Here is a 15,046-nt window from a genome sequence, read left to right as displayed (position 1 = left end):
GGATAGCCAGGCAGCCCTAGTGGCATTGGATGCTACTCCAGACTGCAGGACTATTATTGAAGAACGTTCTACCTTCAAAGGACGTGATGGTATTGAATTTAACGAGTGGGATGACAGCCTAGCAAGTAAATGGGTGAAAGCCCCGCTTATGGGATCCAAGCCAGCTGTAGAAATGGCAGCTTGCTACACCAAACCACATATTGAAAGCTATATAAATAAAAATGTTTATTACAAAAATTTCAAATCTTGACAAAAAATGCTTCATAGAATTATTAAAAAATTTTCGAAAGCGTCTATGATAAATAATAATAATAAAAATTTATTCCAGAATGTATGTAGGGGTAGTGCAATGCAATATATTCCATATTTCGGAATAATGATAAAGATATATAATAATTAATAACAAAATAAGGAGTGAAAAATATTAAATTTAAAAAAATGTATAGCCGTTTATGGAGGATATTTGACAGTAAATATTTGTATTTGCATCATAAATGCAAATACAAAATGGTGTGTTCTATCTTTCTACACTGCTATTATATATCTCATCGAAATACAAAATAAGATAGCATTACTTTTAAGAGTCAATGTCAGGTCGGGAGAAATATCTCCCAAAATTGCTCTAGGAGTTAAAAAAAAGTTTTTTTCCAAATAAAGATATACGTGTAAGCAATCAAAAATGTCACTAATCATGAGGAGACATTCTGCTGACAAGAAGAATGAGTAAAGGAAGAGTGTTATGTGGAAAGGATTGGCTCACCTTGCTGCCTAGGAAGGTGTTCATATCCACCGTGTGAACCACATCCGTTTCAGCCAGCTGCTTCCTGCGGGCATCGTGGTGAGATTCTATAAACTGAATGTGCTCGTTGCCGTTGGAGACGCTGCAGGGGGTGGGGGGAGCAGACCCCATAGGCACCATGGAACTGAAACAATAACAAATACATATATCAATAAATATAATTCTTTAGAGTGATTTTTAAAACCCTTAGATCCTTCAGCTCTATATACTCTCTAACAGAAACTTGTAATAGAAACATTAACCTGTTGAGTGTCAGAATGGGAAAAAGTCAAAATTCCCCCAACTGTGAGGCAAGAGTTTGGAGAATCACGTGAAAATCGCAGTGATGAATTTTGATCAAATAAAATAAATATAATAAAAACTAAGATTTATGCTTTTTTCCAATTGTTTTCTGTTTACCAGATAATGTATCCTATTATTCATATTAGACATTTCATGTTCACATTGTAAGAAGTTTCCCAAGAATATATGATTTTATCTAAAAATAAAAGAATCTCCCACTTGGGAGACGAGTGTTAAAAAAATATATTTATACATAAACTGGTTTTATTATTTCTACATAAACCTGAATACATACTCTACATGAAAAACAATAATCAATAGATGTTTTCAAAGAAATAATGATCTTTATACTATGTACTTCAAAAACTCAAATATTTTCATTTTTGCGATGCCGTTTTACGTAAATGAATTTTGACATTCAAAGACAAATTATTTCGTAAGCTGTTATAGAGGCTACATTCATGAAATAAACAGTTACACTTGAGCAAGCGATTCTGATTTTGTCCTCTACATTTTTCAAACCATAAAGGTTAAAGACGCATCAGAAAAAATTCCAGCGTGGACAGATGTGGATTAGAGCTCACATATGTGCGAGAGCCAAAAACAGTCCACTGGTTAAAGACGTTGAAATTCTCAGAGTGTTTCTTCGTAAGTTATGCATAAAGCAAATTTTTTTATGAAAAATGTATAGTGTAGGTAGGTACCCTCACATGACAATAAAAATGTATTGGGTAGGTAGGTACCCCTGCATGACAATAAAAATGTATTGGGCGGGTAGGTAAGACAATAAAAATGTATTAGGTGGGTAGGTACCCCCGCATGACTATAAAAATTAAAAGTGATGGTACATAACCGAGACTAGTTGCATTATTGTTCAGAATTCAAATGTGCAGAATTGATTTTTGTCTATGATTGAAAACCAATGGGCCTTTTTCTGAGTAGTTCTAAATTATCCGCTAAATGGAAGGTGGTCCTCCTGTCATAGATCTAAGCGGTTTATCTATGGACCAGGGTTGCCAACTCGTGGCGAATTCCCCAAATGCGGAGAATTTTTAACAATTATTTGGCGGGTTGGAAATAAGCCGACATAGCTCAGTGGTTCAGAGCACCTGACCGGACATCAGAAGGCACGGGTTCAATTCCCGTTGGCGGCATTTATTTTTACTCGGGAGATATTTTCAATTTGTATTGATATTTCAGGCGACTAATTTTTTCTTATAATTATTTGTTAAACCGATTGGGTGTTTTGTGGAGAGAACCTTGATGTAGGGAAAATGCATTAATTCTACAATATTATGAGAACTTTAGATTAAAAGAGCATTTCCTGATTATCCAACCATATTGAAAAATAATATTTACAATTACAAGTGAGAATGTACTATATTTTTGTTTTCTTTGCTTTTGTACATGGAAATATTGAAGGACCTAGGTACATACACATTTTCATACATACATTATCAATGGTAGGTAGAAGATATAATAAAGTATTAGCTAGCACTTCCAGACTTGCATGATATATGTAAAATAATACAGAGCTGTCTGAAATAATATATTCTGACAAATATTTGTAAGGGCGAAAAAAAGCAAAACAAAATATTGACAAGAAATAGAAGATCACAATGACAATTTTGTTGTGCATTCTACGTAAAATATTTAACTTTTTCTTTATATGGGGGATTCAATTATGAGAAGATTAAGGAGATATTATATTAAATGACTGTCTCCCTAAAATGAGATTTATAGTCTACAAAAGACTACAGTAGAACCCCGTTAATTCGAACCCCGATAATTCGAAAAAACGCGTAATTCGAAATTTTCGCAAAAAAAATTTCCGCTGAAAAATTTTTTCATACAAATTTTTTTTTAATTCGAAATTCGTTAATTCGTAATTCGAAATTTATTTTTGTCCGCGCACGAAAATTTGTTCGTGTAATTCGAAAAAATTTGATTTTTGCGAAAATAAATCATAATATTTCGTAAATCTGAATCTAAAAGTCAGCCGTGGCGGTGAAACGCCGAAAAATGTATTTTTACGTGGTTATACATCGTCCTAATTAGTATTATTATTTTGTAAATCTCAATCGATTTACACTGGAATGTTGTATTTTTTCAAATTTATTTCGAATATCCGAGTTTAAAGGGCCGAGAAAATACATTTTACGCGGATATATGTCGTAGTTTTACGAGTTTACGCCAAATATCTGAATTTAAAGGGTCGGCCGCGACGAAACTCGGCCGCGTAATTTCGATTTACGCGTAAATATATCGTATTTCATCACCGCGACGGAAATCGGACGCGAAATTTCAATTTATGCGGAAATATATCGTATTTTTACTAACTTTACTTCGAATATCTGAGTTGAAAAAATACGGCGCGACGGAAATCGGCCGAAAAATTTCGATCCATGCCGAAATATGACATATTTTTACGAATTTACTTCAAATATCTGAACTTAAAAGGCCGGCCGCGACGAAAAACTGCCGACAAAATTCGATTTACGCGGAAATATATCATATTTTTACGAATTTATTTCAAATATCTGAATTTGAAGAGCCGGCCGCGACGGAATACGGCCGCGAATTCTCGTTTTACGCGGAAATATATCGTATTTTCACGAATTCAAATTCAAATATTTGAAATATACGGCCGGCCGCAACAGAAAATTACCGCGAAATCTCAATTTACGCGGAAATATATCGTATTATTACGAATATCTCAATTTAAAGGGTAGGCCGCGACCGAAATCGGCAGCGAAATCTCGATTTACGCGTAAATATATAGCATTTTTATGAATTTATTTCGAATATCTGAATTTGAAGAGCCGGCCGCGACGGAATACGGCCGCGAATCCTCGTTTTACGCGGAAATATATCGTATTTTCACGAATTCAAATTCAAATATTTGAAATATACGGCCGGCCGCGACAGAAAATTACCGCGAAATCTCAATTTACGCGGAAATATATCGTATTATTACGAATATCTCAATTTAAAGGGTAGGCCGCGACTGAAATCGGCAGCGAAATCTCGATTTATGCGTAAATATATAGCATTTTTATGAATTTATTTCGCATATCTGAATTTGAAGAGCCGGCCGCGACGGAATACGGCCGCGAATTCTCGTTTTACGCGGAAATATATCGTATTTTCACGAATTCAAATTCAAATATTTGAAATATACGGCCGGCCGCAACAGAAAATTACCGCGAAATCTCAATTTACGCGGAAATATATCGTATTATTACGAATATCTCAATTTAAAGGGTAGGCCGCGACCGAAATCGGCAGCGAAATCTCGATTTACGCGTAAATATATAGCATTTTTATGAATTTATTTCGAATATCTGAATTTGAAGAGCCGGCCGCGACGGAATACGGCCGCGAATCCTCGTTTTACGCGGAAATATATCGTATTTTCACGAATTCAAATTCAAATATTTGAAATATACGGCCGGCCGCGACAGAAAATTACCGCGAAATCTCAATTTACGCGGAAATATATCGTATTATTACGAATATCTCAATTTAAAGGGTAGGCCGCGACTGAAATCGGCAGCGAAATCTCGATTTATGCGTAAATATATAGCATTTTTATGAATTTATTTCGCATATCTGAATTTGAAGAGCCGGCCGCAACGGAATACGGCCGCGAATTCTCGTTTTACGCGGAAATATATCGTATTTTTACGAATTCAAATTCAGATATTTGAAATAAAGGGCCGGCCGCGACCGAAAATTACCGCGAAATCTCGATTTACGCGGAAATATATCGTATTTTTACGAATATCTCAATTTAAAGGGTAGGCCGCGACCGAAATCCGCAGCAAAATCTCGATTTACTCGTAAATATATAGCATTTTTACGAATTTATTGCGAATATCTGAATTTAAAGGGCCGACCGCTACGGTAATCGACCGCGAAAATAAAGAAATAATTGGTATTAATACGAATTTACAACTAAAATACCACCCGTATTTGAAGAGGCGGCCGAAAAAATCGATTTTCGGCGTATTTAAAAAAAAAAAATTTTCATAAAATTTCGAATTACGTGGGAATTCGTTAATTCGAAATTTGATTTTTGATGTCCGCTGGATTTCGAATTAACGAGGTTCTACTGTAGTGGTTACAATTCACCTAAGATGGTTGCACACTTCAAACATTTGATGGAATTAATAAGTATATTTTTATTTTTATATCTTATTTTTTCTAAGTTTAATAACTATTATATTATTTAAGTTATATTTTTTATTTTTTAGTTTGTAATTAAATTTCTTATTTTCTTAATTATATAGTGTTATCAAATTTATCATCTAGTTTTATAGCTATTTGTTAATTTTTAGCTACATCAACTAGTGAAATTTTACAACCTATAAACCATAATGACTCACAACACTCCCCAACTCAAACACGAGAAATAATTTCTCAATTGAGTTAGGCAATTTTTTGTTAAAAATTTCTAATTTTTTCGCAATCAGCCTCGAAATACCTACATTTGTAAATTATTGTAATGTGTTTATATATTCAATAAAAAAAAAATAAAAAAAAATTACTCCATTATTTCGCCTTCAAATCTTTCTTTTGAAGACCCATGTTCACCCCTATTATAAACCACTGGAACACAACAACAAGTTGACGGCATTATGTATATCAACTTGTTCCGTTCTTCGTTGCGGACGTGTTTTAACCGCTCCGGTTTGCTTGATCCTTTCAGAAGGTTTCCCTTGCTAAGAGATCGCTGAAAATTGTTCAGCATCCGTGTTTTATATAGTGCTTACCTTCTTATTTCACGAAATGTGCGTAACTTCTACCGTTTAGCCGGAATTTGCAATTATTATAGCATTTTAAACCGATTAATTTTTAAAAGTGAAGCTAGAACGAAGATTTCTCAATGCAGTCGAAGATTTTATACCTGACTCAAGTGTCAAGTGGTGTTGGGAATTACGGGACCTTTTCAACCGAGGATGTCTGCATGGAGGACAGATAAGCCATATTTTGTTTAAAGTTTTTGTCTTTGTTTTTATTTTCTGTTTTTGTTTATGTATTTTGTTACAGATGACACTCATAAACTTCACTTTGACTTTGGTTCAAGATTTTGCTAATGATAGCCTGCGATAAGCGAGCCCTAAGGGTCTGAGACAGAGGTGTGAAATCGTCGGATCACGACAATAGAAAGAATGTATTGGAGCCAGGAAGGAGTCTGAAAGGGTCGAGAGGATGCACTAGGTGGCATGAAAGGCTGGGAGGTGACTGGAGAGACTAAGGTAAACTAGGATGAGGTGATTTTGCACAGCGGTGCTGCCAAGGTCTGTTATCTATGTGAGGATATTGTGTCGGCGCTCTTTATTGGCAGCAGACACATGTCAGCGCTATATTAGCGGCGGACACATGCCTGAACGGATGACGAGCCTCGTGCTGGCACAGTTGGTGGACGGGGTAGTCTCTCTCCCTGCAGCAGCTGGTACAGTTCCTTCGCTACCTAGGACTCTTGCAGCAGAGTCTCCATCTTCTGTCTTCGTCGAGCGTCACAGCGGTGCTGCCAAGGTTTGTTGTCTATGTGAGGATGTTGTGTCAGCGCTCTTTATTGGCAGCAGATACATGTCAGCGCTATATTGGCGGCAGACACATGCCTGAACGGATGACGAACCTCGTGCTGGCACAGTTGGTCTAAATAACAAATGTAGATCCTAGGAAATAAATTGTACAGCGCCCTTGAGGTGATTTTTCACAAAAACGGCGCTATACAAATTATCCAATTATTATTATTATTATTATTATGATATTATGAACAAAACATTAAATAGTCTCAAAAGAGGGTAGAAAAAATAAGCTATTTGTCAGTTCTTTGGGACCGTCTTTCATAGTGAGGCACCTAGCGGCAAAGATCATGCGAAAAAGGCCTATTGTTATGACAGTTGAAATAAAAGGGAGAAAAAAGTTTTGCCGCCATCTCTATTTCTAAAGCCGTGCTGTATAGACTTGGCGGGAACAACAGTTTCAAAGTAAATATTTACCCAAGAAGGCAAGAAGTAAAATCAATATTCCAGCCTCCATTTTAAAGATTTCAATACAAAATGTTGGTGAAATTTACTGTGCAGTCAGTAAATATACAAGGATTCTTAAAAAAAGATTGGTATACAATATACAGTTCCATGATAACTCAACACAGTGACAATTCAACACAATTTTAAAAAGTGATATAAAGTCATTAGAAATGATGAAAAAATTATTTTTTTTAACCTAACCTAACCTAATCTACGTAACCCAGTTAATAAAGTTTTTGTTTCATCACTTTCCATGACTTTATATAACTTTTTAAAGTTGTGATGAATTATCATTGTGATGATTTATCCGGTCACCACAATATACATGTGGAATTTTCGGACACTTATAACCATTTAAGTTGGACCGGCGTAAAGGTAAACTACCCTTCCCTGCGAGACTATTGGACGGGCAAGAGAATTGTTCGGCAATAATAGGAAATGTATCTTGCTCATTTACCAGCACCCTTAAATCTCAAAGGATATTTTAGATTAGTTTGTTAAGCTTGATTTTCTTCAGTTCTTAGCAGATTAATCAGTGAATTTTAAAGATTGAATGAGGATCTTAAGTCCTTCTTTACTTGGTTGTATGATAATTACTTACTCCACTTGATAGCCGTTGTCATCAGCCTTCATGACATCGTTTAGTACCTCCACCAGGTTCAGGATAATCGAGGGGAAGCGCTCCAGGACGCATGGCATTTGGGAAGACAGTAATGTGGCCAATCCGAGTCCTAGTAAACAGAATAAAAAATAACTATTGAATATGTAGTCAGAAAGCATTTCAATAACCAAAATAATACAAAAAATTGAGGTTTTTTTCCAGCATGGTTGTATGGGGTGTGCATTGTGCAATATACAAACTGCCATATTGTATAAATGTAATACATACATATGTACATTTACAATACAAAAATTTGTTCCATGATTGGGTGTTGTGTGCAGAATAGAAATGTATTACAATGTACATTTACAATAAAAAAGGAAGAGATCAATGTAAAATACAGATCGACATTATCAATCCACTTTATCAAAAAACTGGTAAAATCCTAATCTCCTATAAAAGTACCAATTTAAAAATTTATGTTCAACCTTAAAATCATTAAAAAAGATACACCCCTAAAATGTATTCAATGAAAATTATACTTATGCCACGGTAACGGCCAGATCTACATTTGCTAGTGATGTTTAATTTATAAACACACATTTAAAAAATCGTTTGATCGAGGCGGGTTTAGCTTAACGGGAACCATTTATTGGATAACCATATAAACTATAGGTCACCCCAAGTGGTTGTCGCTACGTTTGGCGATTTAGCAGGGGTGTGCCATGAGCCCATTATCGCATAGCATTGCCGTGTCAGATAGTTGGGGTCGATATCTCAGTTAGGCTCACCTATAACCTTCCGTCTCTGAATCTGTGTGACTAGGTTCATCCTTTCGCAGCACACGTCGAGGATTCTTGCCAGCAGGTCGGTGGGGTCCCCGTCGCTCCCTGCTGCCTCTCGCACGGCCTGCAGGAATAACGGCGCAGACAGGAGCAGCAGGCGCGAGGTCAGGCTCAGCTGCAGGGCCAGCACGGTCGGCAGCTCTTCGCCCGCTTGGAGGCTTCTGGAAACACAAATATGCCAATGACATTAGCAAAAGATTATTTTGTAGTCGTTTAAGATATTGTGTTGAACCAATTTAATGGATTGTTGAAGAGCCTGGACATTGTTTCTAGACTACAGTCAAATTCGTGGAGGCTTCTGCAAATAGATAAAGGAGTAAAGAAATCACAAAAACAAATAAGTATTAACACGTTGAACGCCATTGTGGAAATAAAAAAACATTACCATTTTAAATTTGAAAAAAAAAAATACTCAGATGCCATCGGCGACCATCAAAACGTATTCCTTTTTTTTTTTGACCAAAATTTTCCATGAAAATCAAGAAAATGAACTGCGGTCACCGGTGACCGTCATGGTGCTATAGGAGAAAAATGACGATTTTCGTTATGAGGTCACCGGTGACCTACATGGCGTTCAACGTGTTAAAAAGTTTCTGCATATTCACTTTCACAGTTCACTAGTGTCACTGTTTACTGTCCATATCTTTTCAGGCACTTTAGACACTTTTATGAAAACAATCACAGATGCAACGAGGATGTGCGTCCGACGCGGAAGAACTTGGCTGACGGGTGTGACACGGCCGTGCACTATGTTCGCAACTCTCGGTGTAGCTTACATGTCATCAAATTATTCATTTTATTATAATATTATTTTCTCTTTCAGGAATACACCACAATACTGTCGAGGAAAAGCAGCCAATCTGTTTCATGGAGAACCAATTTCATTGGTGGTGGAAAAGAATGGGCTTTGATTCTCGAAAGATGAGCAGTCAAATTCATATTATGTATAGGCTTTCGAGTCAATGATTTTTAGTCAGTAGATTCTCAATTAGGATTTTATGAGCGGGTCTTTTCTAAAAACAAATAACCCGAATGCCTTCATAAACTTTTCCATGCAGAATATAAAATGTATGTAAAAAAAAAAGCCTAACATTTAAGGCAGTGACAGATTCTATGTGTGAAGAAGCCTGGTACATCAAGGCTACCATCACGGGGTGAAGATTTGCAAAAATAAGGAAATTTATTATGATACCATAAACAATTGATTAATTAATTAATTAAGAAAAAAGATTTGTAGCCAAACCATCATCCAGGGATAGCACAAGCCAAGTTTAGATGAGGTTGAGGTTATTTCAAGTGAGGTTAATATGTACTAGTTTCGGATAGATTCTTTTAGGTTAGGTTAAGGTTAGTTTAGGTTAGGTTAACCCCTCCGACTTTTCGCGAACTTGAAGCTAAGATGTCTTTACCGAAATGTCAATTTCACGAAAACGTTGTGTTATTACCGCCTCACAATCAAAGCTCTATAAATGAAACATTACTGAACGGAGCCGAATAGTAAAAACTGTTTTAGAAAGGTTACAAAATAGGCTTTCAAATTGTTGTATCATAAATAAATATTAACATTTGTAAATATTTAAATTTAGAATGGAAACATGAAAAAATTGTAAAAATGACTCACCTGTAATGTTTTATGTAAAAACGATACTAAAATCACGGATAATGTAAAAAAAAAACACTTATTTCATCGTACAAATGTACAATAAACAATTCTGTCACTTCACTTTTTGACCATTTCATACAAAATATATTTTTAAAAAAATAATTAAACTTGCGAGGCGCGTCGGCACGTCAAACGGCTTTCTTGGCGTCGTTTTACGATTTGGCGGGTAAAATTTGCTTCCACTGAGTAGGTCTTTTTACGGGTTTCTATGGATAACTTTGAATAGAGATGTGAAGCTTCATTCAATACGAATATTCTACTTTTGTTTTAGGGATGTCACTAGAAGAATAACGGAGTTATGACGATTTTTGTGGAAACACACGCGTTGACGTGTAAACACGCTTATTGTACTTGACTGCTATCGTTATTTTATCGTGTATATCTGCTTACGTTGCTGACCGGTTAAGGTTAGTTTAGGATAGGTTAAGGTTAGTTTAGGATAGGTTAAGGTTAGTTTAGGATAGGTTAAGGTTAGTCTAGGTTGGGTTAATGTTAGCTTAGGATAGATTAAGGGGGTTTTACACTATCTCTGATTATGTTCTGACCAAGCACTAATCCACGGATTAGTCGTTTTTTCATTGTCACTATATCTGAATAACGCTAACGCTCGGGTTAAAGTTAGATTTGACTAATCAGTGCTCGAACTTCACGTTAGGCGCTATTCCTCGAATCAAAGATGGCGTCAAAACATTCCGAGTTTAACAGCTGAGAAGTGAGTCGAATTTTGTAGAATGAATTTGAAAGCTTGTATGATCCATCCTGAATCATTTGATTGTGTTCAAAATAAGAAACAATGTATTAATTCGACACGAATCTATCTAAAATGACCTGATAATCAACATAACATAACCAAAAAAATGCACACTTCGCGGTGTGCGGACTGTGACGCATGACAGCCGTGGCAGTAGATGGAGAAACTGCAAACATTTTGCGATGTTGCCAGACTATTTCGAGTGTTATCTATCCGGAAGTTCGAAACAATGGTGAAACGGTCGCTGGATCTTCGAGAATGCGACGTTTACATATTGCTCAATAAAATTTAGCCTTCAGGAGGCCCGTTCCCATAGTTCGTATTTTCAAAGTTAATGTAGCTTCCCACATTTGCAGATTCGACCCTACAATAAAACAATTCTTTGGCCTGGTATTTTTATAAACATATTGCCTTGTTTGTATCATTTATGATTTAAGAATTGGTGACATTTTACTGCAAGCGGCGGCAGTTTTCAAATAGAGCTGTTCGCCTTCGATTTTATGATGACCCTAGTTAAACCATTATGCCTAAAAATATTTGCCAATACCTTTCCCACCCCTGTCCCATAGTAATAAAAACCCCAAATAAAGTTTCATCTTCCTCAAAATAATTCCTTTAAAATATTTCTATTGTTTAAGTCACGTTTGTATCATTAAGAATAGTTAAATGCATTTTATTTTATGTTAAGAATGTTGTTTGCCAACGAGCGGGTGGAACATCTTTATTTTGGTAAAATGTCCTTCAGAATTTAGTTTAAATACAGATACCTCCCAGAAAAAGGACAGTATTAGAGTATTGCTATAACGGGTAGGTACAGACGTACCTACGGAGGAGCGAGTGTTGAAATAACTGGTAGGTACATGCGTACCTAGGCAGTCAGTCGTGAGATAATTACTAGGTTTATGTAAACCTAGGGAAAACTGAAGAATAGAGGAAACTAGACCTTTATTTCTTTCAGTTTAAGTTTTAGCAGAGGAAAATAAGATCCTCTGCAATTATATTGTGAATTAATAAATTTATATGTCAAGAAGAAGAAGTGTTTTCCTGCATTCCATCTGACGGCGTGTTCTCGTACCACGATAGCAGAAACATATGGTCCTTCGAGCCGGATCGGGAACAGCAGCATCATGGAAGCGGGACAACACTCAAAGACGTCATCTGTCTGCGGCAGCAAGGCGGGAACCAGCAGGAGCTGGATGGAGGCTCAAATAAAAGCTTCAGCAACCAAGGTGCACATCACGAGACAAAAGGCCCGCCTACTTACGGAGATGGCTGAAGCAAAGGCTTCCGAAGCAAAGATGGCTGCAGAAATGTTAGTCTTGGAAGCAGAAGAGCAACATGCGGCGCTCGTTTTACAAGCTGCATCAAGGACTTCGCAACGGACTCTCGAAAATAGAGTCAAAGACTGGGTGGACCAGTCACATCACAGTTCATCATCAGAACTTGTAAATCACGATGAACAGCCTCTTCGAGATCAAATAGAGCAGCAACAGGAACTGCTCCATGATGGGCGGTTATCACTACAACCGCCCACAAGAACTGCACAGCAACAGCCCTTGGCAGGGCAGACTCTCCCGTCGCAAATGGAGCCTCGGGTAGAGCAGGCTCATCTGCTGCAATTGGAACAGCGGTTGGAGCAGCACAAGGGTGGGCGGTACGCATTACTCCCACCAAAAGGATCCTCAGAGCAGCAGCCCTTGGCAGGGCAGACTCTCCCACCGCAATTGGAGCCTCGGACAGAGCAGGCTCTTCCGCTGCACTTGGGACAGCGGTTGGAGCAGCAGCGGCAGGGCGGGCGGTACGAGCTACTCCCACCCAGAGGAACATCCCATCAGCCGCCCTTGGTAGGGCAATCTCTTCAGCTGCAGTCGACGCAGCATCAGCAGCCAAGCAGTAGCTGCTGGGAGCTGCCTACATCAGAGCAGCCATTCAACTTAGCAGAGCAACGCGACGGGCAACAGTGGCCAGAGTCGCAGGGCCGATTCCAGGGACCAACACCTGCTATAACTGAAGACCGTCTCGCGGAATCAATTGGTAAGGCAATGTCTTTATATAATACCAGGCCCAAAGTTAATGATCTTCCCACATTTAACGGCAATCCAATTGAATGGATTGCGTTCAAATTAATATTCCATCATACCACAGACTTCTTAAAAGTATCTGACAGCAAAAATTTATATACATTACAAAAAGCGTTAAAAGGAGAGGCGCGTGACGCGGTTTCTTCTCTTCTTATAATTTTTGGCGCAAAATCATCACCTTGTTCGGCGCAATTCGTAAAAAATAAAAACGCGGATCAATTTTTATCTCAGTATCCCCAGGCCGTCGAAGCAATAAAAACAAAACATTACATGGACGACTATTTAGATAGTGTAAATTCAGTAGAAAGTGCGAAGAAATTAATACAAGATATTACATACATACATGCTCAAGGCGGGTTTAATATCACCGGCTGGGCAAGTAACGCGCCAGAGGCGCTAGAAAACATTCCAGTAGCCCACAGGTCGAAGAATGTTGTTTGTTTCGAACAAGAGGAAAACATACAGAGAACATTAGGTTTGCAATGGGATCCAAATTCAGACACATTGTCATTCGATCTAAGCTTCAAAAAAATTCCCGGGGATATTATTTCTGGGAAGCAAAGACCCACGAAAAGGCAGATGTTGAAAGTCATTATGACAATATTCGATCCGCCCGGGTTTTTAGCACCCCTGACAGTTCGGTCTAAAATACTACTGCAAAATGTATGGAGGTCGGGTACTGACTGGGATAAGAAATTAAATGATCGTAATTTTAATGAATGGCTTCAGTGGTTGGAAGCCTTAAGGTCAATAAGTAAAGTTAAAATTCCTAGGTATTACGAGATTTTATGCGATGGTGAAAACGCCGTAGACAGACAACTTCATATTTTCTGTGATGCGAGCGAAAAGGCAATGTGTTGTGTAGCTTATAGTCGTGTTCAAAATGCTAATGGTCAGGTCTTCGTAAATTTTATTGCTAGCAAAACCCGCGTAGCCCCAATCAAGCCGATGTCAATTCCGCGCTTAGAATTGCAAGCAGCCCTTTTAGGTAGTAGATTATATAAATGTATAATCGGTGAACACACGCTCACCTTTAACTCGAAACATTTTTGGACAGATTCAAAAACCGTAATGTGCTGGTTAAAATCTGATTCAAGAAATTTTAAGCCTTTTGTTGCGCATAGGTTAGGTGAGTTGGAAGAAACAGTTGGTTCAGAATGCTGGCGGTGGCTTCCAACTAAAGATAATATAGCAGATGAGGCTACCAGAGATACTAGGATGACAGATTTAGGATTAGAGGGGCGATGGTTTTCTGGTCCCGAATTCCTAAAATCACCTCCAGAAGTATGGCCGCAAGAGAATTTGGCTAAACAGTGTGATAGCATAAACAAAGAACTATTAGAGTTAAAACCATCGGCTATCTTACTCACCACATCGGCGGCATGTTTCATAGACTTAAATAAATTCTCCAAATATTCAAGATTATTAAGAGCTACAGCGTACGTTTTTAAATTCATCAACAAATGTAGAGGCAAACTAATTCTCTTACTGCTGATGACTTAACTTCAGCAGAACATTTTCTTATAAAAGAGTCTCAGAAAAGAACGTTTCATAGAGAAATTATAATTTTATCCAAAAACGAAAGATTGCCAAAAGATAGTAGATTAAGACAATTAAGTGCGTATTTAGATGTAAATGGAATAATACGCATACAGGGTAGGATTGCGGCGATTGAAGACGTACAATTAAGTACAGTCTTCCCGATAATTCTCGACAATAAAGATAAGTTAGCTCAATTATTAATTACACAGTTTCACGAGATGTCTAGCCACGGTGGAGTTGAACACGTCTTAAATGCAATAAGACAAAAGTATTGGATACTTAATGCGCGTCAGTCTATTAGAAAAATTAAATATATATGTCAAACTTGCAAAAATAAGAGAGCCCAACCACAGGCACCTCTAATGGGATGTTTACCTATGGAAAGGTTACAACATCATATACGTCCTTTTACACACACAGGCATGGATTACTTTGGTCCCA

General features: G+C 37.5%; 1 protein-coding gene across 3 annotated transcripts in view; it reads right to left on the bottom strand.

Annotated features, from left to right (window-relative positions):
- Positions 1-15,046, bottom strand: part of Impbeta11 (importin beta11) — a 41,915-nt gene that overhangs the window by 589 nt on the left and 26,280 nt on the right. For all 3 annotated transcript variants that reach the window (XM_089642516.1, XM_089642524.1, XM_089642532.1), the window contains exons 14-16: positions 8,515-8,729; positions 7,724-7,853; positions 761-923 (exon numbers count right to left, since the gene is read on the bottom strand). In XM_089642516.1, the coding sequence (XP_089498642.1) occupies positions 761-923; positions 7,724-7,853; positions 8,515-8,729 (508 nt within the window). The remainder of the gene's footprint in view (positions 1-760; positions 924-7,723; positions 7,854-8,514; positions 8,730-15,046) is intronic.

This window comes from Hesperophylax consimilis, chromosome 2 (genome assembly GCF_061612785.1).
Source record: "Hesperophylax consimilis isolate HC1 chromosome 2, BYU_Hcon_1.0, whole genome shotgun sequence".
Taxonomy (NCBI): Eukaryota; Metazoa; Arthropoda; class Insecta; order Trichoptera; family Limnephilidae; genus Hesperophylax; species Hesperophylax consimilis.
The sequence above is the reverse complement of the archived record's forward strand: the minus strand, read 5'-3'. Positions and strand labels throughout refer to the sequence as shown.